Raw genomic sequence first — 19,418 nt, 5'->3', positions numbered from 1 at the left:
CGTAACGGCTTAGCTAAAGGACCAATTACAAAAACGGAACTCTGGAAGGATCGACATCATATAAAGGAAAAGCTGGCAAGTTTAAAAAATCTGTCTCTTGACTCCAACCAAAGGCTGCAGCCCAAATGAACTAAGTGACTTTGATATTTCCATCGGACAATACATTATCCCCTAGACAGTGATAGAGCTTATTTCTTATTGATTATTATTATACCCGCACTTTTAGATTTAGTATTGACAATGTATATTATCTGTATGTTTGGATTGATATTATTTTTGTGTATTTTTACCAGGAGACATCCCCCCGTTATGTCCCCCCTCACAGTCCTTGGCAGCCCTGTGTCCACCGTGGAGAACTTCAGGTTCCTGGGAACCACCATCTCTCAGGATCTGGAGTGGGAGCAGAACATCAGCTCCATCCTGAAGAAGGCCCAGCAGCGGATGTACTTCCTGCGGCTCTTGAGGAAATATGGTCTGCCTCAGGACTTGCTGCTGCAGTTCTATACTGCAGTCATTGAGTCTGTTCTGTGCACCTCCATCACTGTGTGGTTTGGAGCCACCACCAAGCAGGGTAGAACCAGACTACAGCGCACAGTGAGGACTGCCGAGCGCATCATTGGAGCCTCCCTGCCCTCTATTGTGGACCTGTACTCTTCCAGGTTGAAGAAGAGGGCGGGGAACATCATAAAGGACTCCTTCCATCCTGCGCATGGACGGTTTGAACTGCTTCTGTCTGGTAGGCGCTTCAGATCCCTCCAGACTAAGACTAATAGGCACTGGAGAAGTTTTTTCCCTACTGCGGTCACTTTGCTGAACAGTTAATTGCCGGTTAACTGTCGGCTAACTATCACTTGGATTTACTACTTGTATGTATAATCTATATTTTCATTTATATTTATCATTATTATTGTTGTGAGCAGAGAGACAATATCTGCCGGAAGTAAATTCCTTGTATGTGCACAGGTACTTGGCGATTAAAGTCTGATTCTGATTCTGATTCTGATAAATACTGTTAAAAATAGTACCATCAGACTTCAACAGACCTCTCTATCTTTGCTGGTAAGTGACCCAGTTATGGGGTTCATAACAATACTCTCAAGAAGGTTCACTACCCCTGCTTTAGGGAATCCGGCACTAGATCTCCTGGATCCCTTGGGAGTCCTAGAGTGCAGTATGATCAGCTATGGTTGTGTTGAATGGTGGAGCAGCCCCAAAGGACTGAATGGCGTATTTATGTTCCTACTTTCTGTTTCTATGTTAATATTTCAAATTGAAGGCCCTTTATTAGAACTAGAAGAGTAGAAAAATAAGTTTGTTTCAAGTTGGAGAGAGGGTGAGGGTAGAGGTGGATAGGACTCCATTAGTGCAGAGTAGGGTGGTTGTGATAACGTTTACCAATCTGTCCAGTTGCTAGGTTAATGAAGTATGTGGTGAGGAAAAAAGCAGACAGATAGAAGCTGTGAACTACTGATGAGAGCCACAGCAGAACATTGAAACCATTGCTTCCACCCTTCCCTTTTTCTCCTTTTCCAATCCCTTTTCTAGTTACCCTCTCACCTCTTCTATTCTCCTCACCTGCTCATCACCTCTCTCTGGTTCTCATCTTTCCCTTTCTTCCATGGCACTCTGCCCTCTACCATTAGATTCTTTCTTCTGCAGCCCTTTACCTCTTCCATCTATCACCTCCCAGCTTCTTATCTCATCTCTCCTCCCTCACTCACCCACCCACCTTCCCTCTCATCAAATGTCACCTGCCAACTTGCAGTTCCTCCTCACCTTTTTATTCTGGATTCAGGCTTCTGTCCCCTCTTGATGAAGGATCTCAGCCTGTGATGTCAACTGTTAATTCTTGTCCATAGATGCTGCCAGGCCTGTTGAGTCCCTCCAGCATTTTGTGTTTATTGCTCACTGTTTCCAGCATCTGCAGAAACTCTTGCTTCAGCAAGTCTCATCTACTTCCTGTGCCTATATTCTTGGTCCCGCTGCTCCCAGGTAGAGCAAGGGTAGAGTTCTCTGGTCCTCATTTTCCAGCTCACTAATGTACAAACTCTTCAGAGCATCCTTCACAATTTCTGCAGGCTTCAATGAGTTTCAATACTAGGCACACCTACTCCAGCCTACCCCTTTCAATATTCCCATGGACCCTTCTCTTTTCAACTCTGGTATGTTTTTCTATGTGTCAATGTCTAGACTTCTTAAGGCATTTTCCATGAAAATACAGATAGTGTCACAACTATGCTTTTACCTATTCCCTTCCCATCATCCAGGGTTTTAAATAGTCCTTTCCATTGAAGCAGCAATTAATTTGCCCTTCTTCCATTCCAACTAAATGTTCATGGTGCTTCCCCTACATTAGAGAAAGCAATTACAGATTGGGCGACTGCATTGATCAATTTGAAATGGTGTCTCCTGAGTTATCCGTTACAAAATTCCGCCTTAAATATACACACGGACTTGGTCTCCACTGCAGTGGGTGGCAGAGCATTCCACAGATTTCCTACTCACTGGCTAAAAAATTCTTCCTTGCCTTTGTTCTAAAGGATCGCCCCTCAATTTTGAGTCTGTGCCCTCTAGTTCTGTATACTCCCACCATAGGAAACATCCTCTCCATATCCACCTTATCCAGTCCTTTCAACATTCCGTAGGTTTCAATGAGATCCCCCCCCCACATTCTTCTAAATTCCAGTGAGTACAGACCCAAAGCTGCCAAACGCTCCTCATATGTTATCCCCTTCATTCCCAGAATCATCCTCATGAACCTCCTCTGGACTCTCTATAATGACAACACATCCTTTCTGAGATATGGGACCCAAGGCTGTTGACAATACTCCAAGTGCGGCCTGCCTAGTGCCTTATAAAACCTCAGCATTGTCTCCTTGCTTTTATATTCTATTCCCCTTGAAATAAATGCCAACATTGCATTTGCCTTCTTGATCATGGACTCAACCTGTAAATTAACCTTCTGGGAATCTTGCATGAGGACTCCTAAGTCCCACCACACCTCTGTTGTTTGATGAGCTGTCTCCCTATTTAGATAATAGTTCATACTATTGTTTCTTTTACCAAAATGCATTATCATGCATTTCCCAACACTATATTCATTCTGTCACTTTCTTTCCTATTTTTCCAAATTTGGCTAGGTCCTGCTGCAATCGGATTGCTTCCTCAGCACTACCTACCCCTCCACCTATCTTCACATCATCCACAAACTTTGCCACAAAGTCATCAATTCCATTATCTAAATCATTGACAACGTGAAAAGTAGCAGTCCCAATACTGATCCCTGAGGAACACCACTAGTCACTGGCAGCCAACCAGAAAAGGCCCCCTTTATTCCCACTCACTGCTTCCTGCCTGTCAACAATTCTACTATCCACGCCAGTATCTTTCCTGTAACATCATAGGATTTTATCTTGTTAAGCAGCCTCACGTGTGGCACCTTGTCAAGTGCCTTATGAAAATCCAAGTAAGTGACATCCATTGCCTCTCCTTTGTTCACCCTGCTTGTTACTTCCTCGAAGAACTCTAACAGATGTGTCAGGCAAGATTTCCCTTTACAGAAACTATGCAGACTTTGACTCATTTTCTCATTAGTCTCCAAGTATCCCAAAACCTCATCCTTAATAATAAACTCCAACACATCCCAACCACTGAGGTTTGGCTAACTGGCTTATAATTTCCTTTCCTTTCCTCTCTCCCTTCTTAAAGAATGGAGTTACATTTGCAATCTTCCAGTCTTACGGGACCATGCCAGAATCAAGTGATTCTTGAAATATCATCTGCTATCTCTTCAGCAACCCCTCTCAGGACTCTTAAGATGTAGTCCATCTGGTCCAGGTGACTTATCCACCCTCAGACCTTTGAGCTTGCCTTGCACTTTTTCCTTTGTAATGGCAATGGCACTCACTACTGCTCCCCGACAGTCACAGACCTCTGACACACTGCTAGTGTCTTCCACAGCGAATACAGGTGCAAAGTACCCGTTATGTTCATCTGCCATTTCTTTGTCCCCCATTACTACCTCACCAGCATCATTTTCTAGTGGTCCAGTATCAACTCTCACCTCCCTTTTACTCTATATATAACTGAAAAAACGTTTGGTGTCCTGCTATAGAATATTGGCTAGTTTGCCCACATATTTCATCTTTTCCTTTCTTATGGCTTTTTAGTTGCCTTTTGTTGGATTTTAAAAGCTTCTCAATTATCCAACTTCCCACTGACCTTTGCTACATTATATGCCCTTTCCTTGGCTTTTATGTAGTCCTTAACTCCCTTGTCAGCCATGGTTGCCTACCCCTGCCATTTGAGAACAACAACTTCTGTGGGAGCTATCCTGCTCCTTGTGAACTACTCTCAGAAACTTCAGCCATCTCTGTCCTGCCATCATCCCTGTCAGTATCCTCCTCCAACCCACCTGGGCAAGCTCCTCTCTCATGCCTCTGCAATTCCCTTTATTCCATTATGATATTGATACATGTGAATTATGCTTCTCCTCTCAAATTGCAGTATCAATTCAATCATATTATGATCACTGCCTTCTCAGGGTTACTTTACATTAAGGTCCCTAATAAGATCTTGGTTATTATACAATACCCAGACTAAGATAGCCTTTCACTGAGTAGGCTCAAGCACAAGCTGCTATAAAAAGCCATCTCATAGGCATTCAACAAATTCCCTCTCTTGTAATCAGACACCATCCTGATTTTCCCAATCCCTTTGTTTACTGAAATCCCCCATTACAATTGTGTTATTGGCCTTATTACATGCCTTTTCCAGCTCCCTTTGCAATCTCAACTCCACATCTTGGCTACTATTTGGAAGCCTATATATGATTCCCATAATGGTTTCTTTACCCTTGCAATTTTCTTAACTCCACCCACAAAGATTCAACATTCTCTGGCCCCATGTCTCCCTTCAAAAGATGCAATTTCTTCTCTTACCAAAGGTCACATCATCACCTATGCCTTCCTGCCTGTCCTTTTGATACAAAGTATATCCTTTCATGTTATGGAAGAAAAACAGTAAGACATTGTGACAAATGTTAAGGGGTTAATGACCTACTTCTAGTATGTGAATTCAAAGTCTGTAATTACTTATCTGTGACTAATGTACACTGTGTGACTGAAATGTCCTTTGTAGATGGGATGGGAAAATAACTATGTCTGTGCTTCCATGTTCTAAGAATCATCACATGTCTGCGCTTGGGAAAACCTGATATACTGTCCTGAGAACTAACACTTAAGAAAATGTATAACCGCTCAAGGACATATAGTGCATTTCGCTACTCTAACAAGTTGTAGTTGAAGTTCCCTCCTTTTTCAGATTTAAGTGCTTCTTGTCACGTACACCTGGGGTATAAATAAGAGTGTAGTCTATTGTTGAGCAGTCTCAGAACTCCGCTTTAGGTGTCTGGGCTCTCTGTGATATCATGTAATAAAACCCTTTAGTCTCTGAATCAGCCTGATCTATTCTGCTGCTCCTGAGATTTTTTTCCCACAACACATGTTAATCTCCCAATTATGGCCTTCTTTCAGCCATGACTCAGTGATGCCCACAACGTCAAACCGACCAATCTCTAATTGCTCCTTGAGTTTGTCCACCTTTTTCCGAATACTACGTGCTTTAAATACTGCACCTTCAGTCCTGTATTCTTCTCCCTTTTGAATTTTGCCTTTGTGGTACAATTTAACTTTTTGTTCTGTCTGCATTTGTACCCAATCATTGGCTTGTCCTTCCTTACATCCATGTTACATCCATCATCTACTTGTAAACCTGCTGGCTCATCCAATGCTCTACCATACTGGTTCTCATTGCCCCACCATATTAGTTTAAACCACTTTGTTTAAATGTACCCAAGACAGTTTCACATAATGCTGCCAAGAATCATTCTACCCTAGTTTCTGTTGAAGGCATCTGATGTAGTTTGGCAAACAAAAACAAATATTTTTAAAGTGAAACCATTCACACTGTACTGCTGTCAAATAGCAACTGATAATATATTAGGGGAATATATCAGAATTAAATGCAATGCAAACTTAATCTCTCTATCCGAAAATGTTACAAGTAAACAGTTACAAAAATAATTAATCATAAGGAATGGAGGAGGATAAGAGGTGACTTGATAGAGGTGTATAAGAAGGTAAGAGGAATAGAGTGAGTGGACAGAGACTTTTACCCAGAGCAGTACTGGCAAATATGAGGAGACATTACTAGGGTGATTGGAGAAAAGTATAAGGGAATGTCGGAGGTAGTTGTTTTTTTCAGAGAGTGGTGAGTTTGTGGAATGTGCTTGGCAGGGGTGGTGGTAGAGTAAGGACAATTAAGAAACTCTTATAAAGCCATATAGATGAAAGAAAAAGTGGAGGTCTATTGCAGTCTATGGATCTATTTCTTTCAGAGCAATGACCCTTAGCATTACGTATTAATCCGTCGTCCATGCATATGCTTTGTTTTCTCGCTGTGATGTGAGTACGTAAATTAAAGCCATCCCCCACATATGTGCTTTTATTTAATTGATATTTTAGTTGTGTATAGACACAATTACCATGCAGGAGGGAAGGGTGATATTGATCTTGGAGTAGGTTAAAAGGTCAACACAATATCGTGAACTAAAGGGCACATACTGTGCTATATACCTCCCACCCCCCAAAAATAATTGTTCATGCAACAGCTGCTAAAGTTATCTAATTGTCCAAGGTGCATCTCTGAAAAATTAAGGACACACTGCGCTATCAGAGAATACATTGCAAGAAAAAGATTGTGAACCCTCTGCAATGTCCATTTTAAGTATAAATGGTTCGAGAGAGCTCTAGGTTTTTGATTTTATCTTGCTGAATGCTACAAAGTGGTTGTAATTCAAGAGACTTGGCATGCAGTTTGCATCCAGTTCCGACAAACATCAACATAATATTACAGAAGACTAATAGAACAGCTCTGATAATTGGAAATTAAAAGAGAATAATGGAATACTCAGGATGAGAAAGGAATTCATATTTCATGATAATCTGTTTTTAGTGGTACTTATGAACATATAAATATTAGCCAGGAATTACTCCCTTGGGAAGTACAGTAGTAGGATTCCTCACCAAACAGGCTGTAGGAGCATTATAAAGAAAACTATTACTTTCAACAAAATAGATACCTAAAAGGTAGAGGGAAGGTTTCCTCCTGCATTGCTGTGACACACTTAAACAAGATTTTAACTACTAATGGTTTTAACAATGAATTAATTGCTTAGGTGATTTAAAAACAGATAAAAAATTATTCTAATTTCTGTATCAGGACTTGAAGCAGAACAAGGTCCATACACAGAACAGAAATACTGATCACCAAATGTTTAGTTCCTGTTTAAAGTTCGGGACATTTAAGATACCAAAGCTAGCGGACCTCAAATAGCAGCAGCTAAGGGAGTTAGTAATAATTAATTAAAATGCTAAACATTAAAAGCAACACAAAATAGTAAAAAAAAATCAAAGCACTGGTATTGACATAGTCAGTTAAAAAACAAAATCAAGATGCCTTTCATCAAGATTGATGAAATTATATGATTTTAGTTATGTGCTAAACGTTTGATGAATGCTTCTAAGTTATTCAGAATCAGAACAAAAATAACAACTTGCATTGGTATTGTGATTAACATTGAAAAACATCTCAAGTCATTTTACAGAAAAAATAAACCAAAATCAACTATAGGTATTAGGATATTGAACTTATGGTAATGCCACCCCCCCCCCCCCCCCTACCATTCCCCATCTTCCTTTCCCTCTCTTACCTTATCAGCTTGCCTGCCCATCACCTCCCTCTGGTGCTCCACCCCCCCCACCCCTTTTTCTGTCTTCAATGGCCTTTTGTCCTCTCCTATTATACGCCCCATTCTCCGGTGAATTGCTTTCACTAATCAACTTCCTAGCTCCTTACTTCACCCCCACCTGCCGTTTTCACTTATCACTTTGTCTTTCCCTCCTCCTCCATTCCCCCACCTTTTAAATCTACTCCCCATCTTTTTTTCTCCAGGCCTGCTGAAGGTTCTTGGCCCGAAATGTCAACTGTACGGTTTTCCATAGGTGCAGCTTCGCCTTGTGAGTGTTTTGCATGTGTTGCTTAGATATTAGGATTAGTGACCTAAAGCCTAGCCATATATTTAAAAAAATGTTTCACTTACCAGCTTATGAAGAGATTGAGAATTCCAGAGCAAAAGCAGCTTAAAGCACAATTTAAAATGGTAGGAGTATCAAAAAGATGCCAGGATCAGCCAAATGTACATGCTACAGGTGTAATAAAAATGGAGCTGAAACATGCATTTGTGATCAGGGAAGTGCTGCTTCGGGAGGATATTCTTGGGGGATCATTAAGTAAGGGCATCTGGGTGGAACTCAGAAATAATAGAGGATGAGTAGTCTGCTAGGGTTGTAATAGTAGGTAACTTTAACTTCCCTTATATTGACTGGAATTGCCAATTGTATAAAGACCTTGGATGTTGCAGAATTTATTAAATGTGTCTAGAAATGTTTTTGAAAACAATATGTTTATTCACTCTTAATAAATTGGGGGGCAATATGGGACCTCCTACTGTAAAATGAGGGAGGGTAAGTGACTTAAATGTTGGTATGGGAGCACTTGGGATGAATGATCGTAATGCTATTAATTTTTAAATTGTTACAGATTTAAGAGCTCAATTAAGAGGAAAATCAGGAGGGCAAAAAGACATTAGATAGCCCTAGTAAACAAGTTAAAGGAGAATCCTAAGAGATTCTACAAACAAAAGGGTTGTGGAATCACAAGGGAAGAGTGAGAATATAAATTAATATTTGTCATCTGTATTTACTGTGGAGAAGATAATAGAAGCTAAAGAGTTAAAGGATATGAATAGTGATGTTTTGGAACATATTCACATGACAAAACAGGAGTTGCAGGCAGACTTAAAGGGCCAAATGTATGCTAGGATTTTGTGGGAAGCTAGAAAAGAAATTGCAAGGATCCTGGTAGAGATATTTGTATTTTTCTCAGTTGGGGAGGTACTGGAAGACAGGAGTGCGCTAAAGTTGTGCCTTTTTACAAGAAAGGCTGCAAGGACAAGCTGGGAAAGTAAAGGCCGTTGAGCCTATTATCAGTGGTGGGAAAGTTATTGGAGGGAATTCTGAGACAAACGATCTAGTATCTGAATTGGAAAGGCAAGAACTGATTAGGGATAGTCAACATGGTTCTATACATGGGGAAATGAAGTCTCATAAATTTGACTGAAGAAGGAAAAAAGATGACTGATGAAGGCAGGATGGTAGACATGGTCTGCATGGGTTTTATCAAAGTTTTTGACAAGAAAGATTTCACGTGGTATACTGGTCTGGAAAGTTAGATAACAGAGCCAGTTAGATACAAAATTGGTTTGGTGAACAGAGTCAGTAGGTGGGACTGAATGGTTGTTTTTCAGATTGGATGCCTGTAGCCAGCAGTGTCTACCATGGACTGATGTTCAGTCTTTTGTTGTTTGTCATCAATTTGGATGACAATGTTATCTATGTGATAAGTTTCTGGATGACATCAAAATTGGTGGTGTAGTGAACAGTAAAGAGGACTATTCAAGTCTACAAAGAGTTGAAGACCCACTTGAGAAGTGGGTCAATGAAATTTGATTTGGAAAAATGAAAAGTGTTGTACTTTGCTAAGTTAAACCAAGGTAAGGCTTAAACAGTAAATGGCACGGCCCTGGGAAGTACTGTAGAACAGCGGGACCTAGGAGTACAGATACATAGCTCCCTCAAAGTAGAGACACAGACAGTAAGGTGAAGAAGGCATTTGGCATGCTTGCCTTCATAGGAAGGACACTGAATTCAAGAGTTGGGATATCATGATGAGCTGGGGTACATATTGTATCATGTACAAGACATTGGTAAGGCTGCAATTGGAATACTTGCACAGTTTTTGTCTTGGCAGTAAATCAAGTTGGAAAGGGTGCAGAAGATATGAAGAAGGACTGGAGGATAAGCTGTAAGCAGAGACTGGATAGGCTAGGACTTTTTAATCTGGGGTGCAGGAGGTTGAGAGGTGACCTTAAAAGAGATTTATAAAATCATGAGGGGCATAATGAAGAGAATGGTCACAGCCTTTCCCCTCCCCCCCCCCCCCCCAACAGGTTTAAGGAGAGGAAAGATTTAAAAAGGATCTGAAGATGGTGGTCATGTGTAATGAGCTGCAAGGGGAAGTGGTAGGGATATGAAAGAGACGGACAGCTGTCTAAATGTCTTACATGGATTAGAGGAATGTGAGCCAATCGTGGGAGAATGTGGCAAACTCCAGATAATCTAGTTGGCATGGATAAATTGAGCTGTAGGACCTGCTTCTGTTCTATGTAACTCACTAACTCAGTAACAAAGGGTTGAATGACTTCAGGAAGCTACTCACAATATGATTTGAGTAAGAAAAAAACATTGAATGACAATCAATCTGCAGACTACTTCAGTATCTCACCACAGCTATATTCACAGACATATTAAAATCCCTAACTTCCACTGGAAGAATGAAAAGCAGGATATAGCAACTACATAGCATGATCTTGCATCTTCTCCAGTTCATACTTTTTTTCTGCTTTGGCATTCATTGCTAGGTTAAATTTTTGAAAATACCAACCTGCCAACAAAGTAGGAGCACAGATCACAGCACAGGGTTTGTAGTGGTCTGGGGGAAAAGACAAAGCACCATATTCCCAATCATAGATAACAGTAACTGCTAATCTTGCTATCTTCACAAGTAGGGAATTAATTAGTTAGAAACCTCCTCAGTCTATGAATGATTCAGAATATTGAACTATTATTTTTACACAAAGTATTAAATTATTCCTGCCTCAGAGTGCGATATATCTCTGGAATTCTCTGTCCCAATAGGTTGTGGAAGCTGGATCATTAGATGTATTTAAAGTGGATAGTTTTGCGATGAGGGCATGGAGAAATGGCACATTTAGGAGTTGAGGCCAGTAGAGATAATCTGGAGTCATATTAAACAATTGGGCAGGCTCGATGTGCCTAATGGCCTATTCCTGCCTCCATTTACTTCTGGCCTCGTGTGTAAACAAAAATAAGCTAATGCTTGGTTTACCATGTATAATCAGAGCATAAACTACATCAAATTCAGAGTGCTTGTTTGATCCGACTTCAAAAAACACTTCCATGTTTCAAAATATTTGGGTACTAAAAATCATTACAATACAGGTATGAAGATAGCTTACAAAGAGGAGGTGAAAGAGCTAAGCCTTGGTGCCAGGAAAATAAACTCTTCCTCAATGTAAAGAAGACAAAGGCTATGGTTATCGACTTCAGAAGAGCCCCCCCCCCTTTTATTTTGATGGCACTGCAGAGGAAACTGCATGCAGTTTCAAAATCCTGGGAATGCACATCTCACACAACCTCTCATAGTCCCAGAACACATCCTACACAGTCAGGAAAGCTCAACAACACCTCTACTTTCTGAGGTTGTGGAGAGCTGGACTATGCATGGCCATACTCATTGTCACTAACAGATGTGCAGTGGAAAGCATCCACACAAGCGACATCACTGTGCAGTAGGCCAGTGAGTGAGTGGGTCAGTGAAGGAGTGGAGCTTTGAGGCTTTGGCTCGAGAAGTTTTGGCAGTTGGATTGGGCAATCAAGATTTGAATAGCTCAGACTCAGCGGAAAGCAGACGATTGAGCAATCGAGGTCAGGTGACCAAGCAGTTTGATTGGGCAATCGAAAATTGAAAAGCTCAAACAAATAAAAAGAGGGGTAGCTCAAGCAGAGCGCCCAGTGAAGAAGTGGAGCTTTGACTTGAGAGGCTTCAGTGAGAAGAGGCAGAGGATGAGCTTGCTCCCACAGAGGTAAGGCCAGGTAAGTTTCTTTAATTAACTTAGGAGTTGGTAATGGAGGCAGTAGATAGGGAAGTCCAGTGCTCCGATTGTAGGATGTGGGAAGTCAGGGACAGCACAATTATCTCTGATGACTACACCTGCAAAAGGTGCATCCAGCTACAGCTCCTGACAAACCAAGTTAGGGAGCTGGAGCAGGATGAACTTCGGATCATTCGGGAGGCAGAGGCAGTAATAGATCGGAGTTTCAGGGAGACAGTCACCCCTAAAAGTCAGGAGACAGATAACTGGATGACTGTCAGGAGAGGGAAGGGGAATAGACAGAATGAGCAGAGCACCCCTGTGGGCGTTCCCATCAACAATAAGTATACCGTTTTGGATACTATTGGTGGGGATGACCTACCAGGGGCAAGTTGTAGTGGTCAAGTCTCTGGCACTGAGACTGGACCCTCAGCTCAGTAAGGAAGGAGGGAAAAGAGGACAGCAGTAGTGATAGGGGATTTGATAGTTAGGGGGACAGATAAGAGGTTTGGTGGGAGAGATCGAAAATCCCGGATGGTCTGTTGCCTCCCTGGTGTCAGGGTCAGTGATATCGCGGATCGAGTTCTTGGTATTCTCAAGAGAGAGGGTCAGCAGCCAGATGTCGTGGTCCACGTGAGGACCAATGACATAGACAGGAGTAAGGATAAGAAAGAAGTTAAAAAGCAAGACCTCAAAGGTGGTAATCTCGGGATTGCTGCCTGTGCCATGAGACAGAGCGGTTAGGAACAGGAAGTTATGGCAGATGAATGCATGGCTGAAGAGTTGGTGTAGGGGGCAGGGGTTCAGATTTCTGTATCATTGGGAACTCTTCTGGGGACGGTCTGACCTGTACAGAAAGGATGGGCTGCACCTGAATTGGAAAGGGACTATATCCTAGCGGGCAGGTTCGCTGGAGCTGTTGGGGAGGGTTTAAACTAGTTTGGCAGGGAGGTGGGAATCAGAATGAGAGTGCAGAGGTGAGGGTAGAAGGACAAGGGCATGATGCTATGTGTTCAGAGTTAGTGAGGAAGGGCAGGGACAAAACAAATGTAGCCAGTTAAGAGGGGTTGAAATGTGTCTATTTCAACGCTAGGAGTATTAGGAATAAAGGGGATGAACGTAGAGCATGGATCAGTACATGGAACTGCATAGTGGCAGACAGGAAGACTCTGCAGTGGGTAGTAAAAACTGCCGGGACTTCCGGTAAGATGGCGATTGTTTAGTCGCTTCAAACTTTTGCTCTGTTAAACTTCTTATCTTTGCACTATATGTCTCCCTTTTTAAACCTTAGTTTGTCATTTTATTAGTTTTTCTTTTATCTGCCTGCGAATACATCTATCTCATAATGGCTACAAAAGGTACTAAAATTGGAAAAAAAAAGAAACTTCCACGGCTCTGTCAGCTGAGATTCTTGCTATTTTGGAACAACATCGACAAGATACTTTAACGGATATCAAAACTGAATTTAGAACTTCTATCAATCAGCTGGAATCAAAATTGGATCAGATTAATGCCAGAATGGATGACCATGCTGAACATTTATCTCGCATCGACCTAACCTCTGAAGATTTAGAACGCCGTGTTCAACATCTCGAAACTTTCTGCTCCAACCTAGCGGAGAAGAACAGTAAACTTACTTCCAAAATTGTGGATCTTGAAAATCGGAGCAGACGTTGCAATCTACGAATCCTTGGTTTGCCAGAGGCCACTGAAAAGGGCTCTTCCGTTGAATTTTTCTCTTCTTTTCTCTGTGAGATTTTCGGGAAAGAATTTCTTCTGACTCCAACTGAGCTAGAAAGGGCTCACAGGATTTATGTTCCTCGAGCAATTTTGGGTTCCCGTCCACGGCCAATTATTTTATGCTTTCATCGATAACAGGTGAAAAACCGTTTGATTATGGAGGCACGCCACAGAAGTACTTTTGTTTTTCAAAACATGAATATTTGTTTTGTGGAAGATTATGCCCCCCAGGTTCTGAAGATGCGTGCTGAGTTTAAAGGCATAATGGAAGTGCTTTTCGATCGTGGATTCAGACCTTTTCTTCGAAATCCAGCCGATCTTCGAATTACGCTTACTACTGGAGAATATAAGTGGTTTAAATCAGTGAAGGAGGCTGAGTTGTTTGTTGGAAATCTTCCAGCCATCTTGCCTTCTTCGGAACCGGTCTGACTTTCTAAAATGGCTGATAAGTACTTTTCGAAGTAAAGTTCTTTTTTCCGAACTCAGACTTTACTTGCATAATTCAGACATTAACTATTGAGATTCTAAGGGCTCTAGTTAATCTCTCCCTGGACTTGGTGCGTTTTTCCTAAATAGATGATTTAAGTTTAATGTTTCCCTGTAGACTTTTAGATTTTACCCTGTGTAATTTATTTTACTTCTGTATAACTTTATCTATAGAGAACTACAATTGATCTCAATTTGTTGTGGAGGCTTGGAGTTTTTTTATTGAAGGCCTCCCTGTTGGTTGATTTATAATATAAGATTTGCTTTTTTTGTAAACGGCTGGTAAGTACTCTCTTTAATTTTATAATTTCCCCCTTTCTCCCCCCCCTTTTTAAAATTTTTTTTCTTTCAATCTTTCATAGTTTCTCGCGGGTAGGTTAGTTTTCTTTTCTGATTTTTTTTTGTATTAAGTTTTATCCCTTTTCTGATGAAGTTGTTCCTATTTGTAATTTTGCTCTCTAGTGCATAAATTAGCTATTATTTGCTGTATTATATATACGGAACCTTTATTAACAATACAGAACTGGAAGTCATTTTTGGGTTAATATTTTTTGTAGAGCTAGCTGCTTTTTTGGGTAGCCATCTAGTTTTGGGTTGCGAGGGTGGTGTGAGTTCTCCAGTTCCAACACTACTCACTGTTTCTTTTGTTTTCCCTTGTTATTCAGGACATGTCTCTGTCCTGATTCTACTGATTTATGTTTACATTTTTGCTCCCAGACTGTTATTGTACTGTTTGATTTTTTGTATGCCTGCTACCTTCTATGCACTAACAATTGATAATGGTTAATACACTTAAATTTGTGAGCTGGAATGTAAAGGGATTGAATCATCCTGTTAAAAGGTCTTCTCTCATATTAAACAACTCAAAGCTGACATTGCTTTCCCTCAAGAAACTCATATTCATAGTTTTGATCATTCTCGGCTTTTATCAAAGTGGGCGGGTCAGCATTTTCATTCCTCCTTTGCCGCCAAAGCTTGGGGGGGGGGGGGTCCATCCTTATTAATTCAAATATTCCTTTTGAACTCCATAATAAGATATCTGATACAAATGGCCGTTTTATTATCATTTCTGGTAAATTATATAATACTAGGAATAACTGTGCATAGTTCCCTGAAAGTGGAGTCTCATGTAGATAGGGTGGTGAAGAGGGCTTTTGGAACGCTGGCCTTTATAAATCAAAGCATTGAGTACAGAAGTTGGGATGTAATGCTAAAGTTGTACAAGGCATTGGTAAGGCCAAATTTGGAATATTGTGTGCAGTTCTGGTCACCGAATTATAGGAAAGATATCAATAAATTAGAGAGAGTGCAGAGACGATTTACTAGGATGTTACCTGGGTTTCAGCAATTAAGTTACAGAGAAAGGTTGAACAAGTTAGGTCTCTATTCATTGGAGCGTAGAAGGTTGAGGGGGGATTTGATCGAGGTATTTAAAATTTTGAGAGGGATAGATAGAGTTGACATGAACAGGCTGTTTCCATTGAGAGTAGGGGAGATTCAAACTAGAGGACATGATTTGAGAGTTAGGAGGCAGAAGTTTAAGGGAAACACGAGGGGGTATTTCTTTACTCAAAGAGTGATAGCTGTGTGGAATGAGCTTCCTGTAGAAGTAGTAGAGGCCAATTCAGTTGTGTCATTTAAGGTAAAATTGGATAGGTATATGGACAGGAAAGGAGTGGAGGGTTATGGGCTGAGTGCGGGTAGGTGGGACTAGGTGAGATTAAGGGTTCGGCATGGACTAGGAGGGCCAAGATGGCCTGTTTTCATGCTGTGATTGTTATATGGTTATATATGGTTATAAAGTTGGGAGCAAACCTGTATGCTCCCAATTTTGATGATGTTAATTTTTTTGAATGTTTTTTCTCCTCACTACCAGATTTAAATTCATATTCTCTTATACTGGGTGGCGACTTTAATTGTTGGTTAGATCCTAATTTGGATCAATCGTCCTCTGTTACTAGATCACCTACTAAATCTGCTTTAGCTATTCACTCTTTTCTTTCTAATTATGGTATCTCAGATATATGGCGCTTCCTTCATCGTACTGAGAAAGATTATTCTTTTTTTTTCACATGTTCACCATACCTTTACTAGAATTGACTATTTTTTACTTGATAATCATCTTATTCCATTTGTCTATTCTTGTGATTATCAGAGTATACTGATTTCTGATCATGCCCCAATTACTTTGTCTTTAAACTTTCCTGGTCTCCTTCAGAGGACTAAACACTGGTGTTTTAACTCAACTTTATTATCGGATGATGATTTTCTAAAATTTATTAAGGATCAGATAACTTTTTATTTTAACACTAATACATCATCTGAAATGTCATCCCAGGTTGTCTGGGATGCCATGAAAGCATATTTGAGGGGTCAAGTAATCTCTTATACAGCAAATCTTAATAGAAAGTCCTGTATAGATTGATTAGACCTAATTAATCAGATTAAAGAATTAGATCAATTGTATGCTCGAACTAATAATCCTGAATTATACAAGAAGCATGTAGAACTTCATACTAAATTTGATCTTCTGTCTACTCAACCTGTTGAACGCCAACTTCTTGAAAGTAAGAGTCACTTTTATATTCATGGTGACAAATCTGGTAAATTTCTAGTCAATCAGCTGAGGCGTTCTAAAGCTAAACAACATAATTACAAAGATCCGGAAGGAGAATGGGGATTTTACATCGGATCACTTAGAATCAATGATGTATTTAAAAATTTTTACTCGGTTTTACTCCTCTGAATCTCTGAATGAGAATATTTCTGTTGATCTTTTCTTAAATAATTTGAATATTCCTTCGCTTTCATCTGATTTTAAAGCCAAACTTAATGAGCCTATATCATCAGAAGAAATATCTTTTGCAATTTCTGCATTGTCTTCAGGAAAATCTCCTGGACCTGATGGGTTCCCCATAGAATTTTATAAATCATTCTCTTCACTCCTTTCTCCTCAGTTACTTTCAGTACTATCTGACTTGTTTAATTATGGTAAATTGCCACCCTCTTTTAATGAGGCATCTATTATTCTTTTATTAAAAAAGGGTAAAGACCCAACAGAGTGTTCCTCCTACAGGCCGAATTCTTTGCTTAATGTTGATGTTAAAATCTTGGCCAAAGTTTTGGCTCATAGATTAGAAACTGTTGTTCCCTCTATTATTTCGGATGATCAAACTGGTTTTATTAAAAACCATCTTTTTTAACATTCGGCGTTCATTTAACATTTTATATTCACCTTCAACTGGGATTCCTGAATGTGTTATTTCTCTTGATGCAGAGAAAGCATTTGATCGTATAGAGTGGAACTACCTCTTTGCAGTTTTAGAAAAATTTGACTTTGGTCAAAGTTTTATCTCTTGGATCAAATTGCTGTATCTGTGTCCTACTGCCTCTGTTTTGACTAATTTTCAGCAATCCCAGTTATTTAACCTCAAACATGGCACCCGTCAAGGATGCCCTTTAAGTCCCTTTCTCTTTGATTTGGCTATAGAACCTCTGGCGATAGCATTCCGAAGCTGTCCTGAACTGACCGGGATCTGGAGAGGGGGTGTTGAGCATAAAGTTTCTCTTTATGCTGATGATTTATTACTTTTTCTTTCAAATCTGTCCACATCCTTACCTCCAATGTTTTCACTTCTTGATCAGTTTAGCCAGTTTTCTGGCTATAAATTTAATTTACATAAGAGTGAACTTTTCCCAATTAATAAAGAAGCACAAGAATTAGCATTTCATGACCTCCCCTTTAAAGTAGTTCATAATCAATTTACTTACCTTGGGATTACAGTTACAAGGAAGTTTAAAGATCTATTTTGTGAAAATTTTGCCAATCTTTTATATACTACAAAACAGAGTCTGTCACAATGATCACCTCTATGTCCTTGGTAGGTCGTATTAATGTTGTTAAAATGTATGTTCTCCCTAAATTTTTATATTTATTTCAATCTATCCTAATTTTTATTCCTAAAACCTTTTTTGATTCCTTCTGTGGAAGAATAAGCGTTCTACAATTAATAAAGTTTATCTTCAAAAATCTAAGAAAGAGGGTGGCATGGCCTTATCTAACTTTTGTTTATATTACTGGGCAGCTAACATGCATTGTACTACCTTTTGCTCGTTTTTTCATAGCCAGCCCAAGTGCCCTAATTGGGTGGCAATGGAGTTGAATTCCACAAAAGATTTATCTAGACTAATTGTTAATCCTCTTGTCAGACACACTTTGCCAATATGGGCCCAGTTTAGGAAATTTTATGGTTTTTCCCTTTCTAGTCCTATCTTACATAATCACCTTTTTTTTACCTACTATGTATGACTCAACATTCTATGATTGGCATAGAAAGGGCATTAGACATTTTGATCTTTTTATCGATAATCACTACGCATCCTTTCAACAGCTCTCTGCTAAGTTCAATCTGCCTAATGCCCATTTTTTTAGATATCTCCAAATTAGACACTTTATCAATCCTTTAATTTCTAACTTCCCTGAAATGCCCGAGAAAAATGTTATGATTTCTTTCTTTCTATTAATCCACTGGGTAAAGGTTTAATATCATTTATTCGTGATAAATTAGCATTCTTATGGCATGCCCCTGTGGATAAAATTAGATTGGCTTGGGAGCATGATTTAAATATCTCTTTATCTGATGAGATTTGGGACTCCATTCTCAAATCAGTTAATTCAACCTCTCTTTGTGCTCACCATTGCCTTTTACAGTTTAAGATTGTTCATAGAGCCCATATGTCTAAATCTAAATTATCTCGATTTTACCCTGATATTAGTCCTCTTCGTGATAAATGCAAAAGGGGCGAGGCTTCTCTTATTCATATATACTGGTCCTGTCCTAGTTTAGAGAAATTTTGGAAAATGTTTTTATAACTTTATCCTGTATTCTGAATCACCACTTAGAACCTAACCCTTTAATTGCTCTGTTTGGTTTTTTGGGTGAGACAGATATACGTTTGAGTTCGACTAAGTGTCGAATATTATCTTTTGCTTCTCTCCTGGCTAGACGTCTAATCCTCCTTAGATGGAGAGATGTTGCCCTGCCCACGCATGCTCAATGGCTTAATGATATTATGTCCTGTTTAGACCTTGAAAAAATTCGTTATTCAGTTCTTAATTCGGATATAAAGTTTCATAAGGTCTGGGGACCTTTTATTGAGTACTTTCATAACTTTCCTCTTAATTAAGGTTTTTTTTCATTCCCTTACTTTCAGCTCTTTTTTTTTGGTAGTAGGCATTATTATCTTGTTTTCAAGTGTATTTACAGTTTTGGGGGTTTGAATGTCCTGATTTATATTCTCTATATTGTGTTGTGGTTGGTCTGGAGTTTTTTTGTTG

At 39.8% G+C, this 19,418-nt stretch overlaps 1 protein-coding gene across 1 annotated transcript in view; it reads left to right on the top strand.

Moving 5' to 3' along the window:
- Positions 1 to 8,023: 8,023 nt before the first annotated feature.
- Positions 8,024 to 19,418, top strand: part of armh1 (armadillo like helical domain containing 1) — a 69,861-nt gene continuing 58,466 nt past the window's right edge. The window contains exon 1 of the mRNA XM_059984225.1: positions 8,024 to 8,078. Within this exon, the coding sequence (XP_059840208.1) occupies positions 8,039 to 8,078 (40 nt within the window). The 5' untranslated portion in view covers positions 8,024 to 8,038. The remainder of the gene's footprint in view (positions 8,079 to 19,418) is intronic.

This window comes from Hypanus sabinus, chromosome 11 (assembly GCF_030144855.1).
Source record: "Hypanus sabinus isolate sHypSab1 chromosome 11, sHypSab1.hap1, whole genome shotgun sequence".
Taxonomy (NCBI): domain Eukaryota; kingdom Metazoa; phylum Chordata; class Chondrichthyes; order Myliobatiformes; family Dasyatidae; genus Hypanus; species Hypanus sabinus.
The sequence above is the reverse complement of the archived record's forward strand: the minus strand, read 5'-3'. Positions and strand labels throughout refer to the sequence as shown.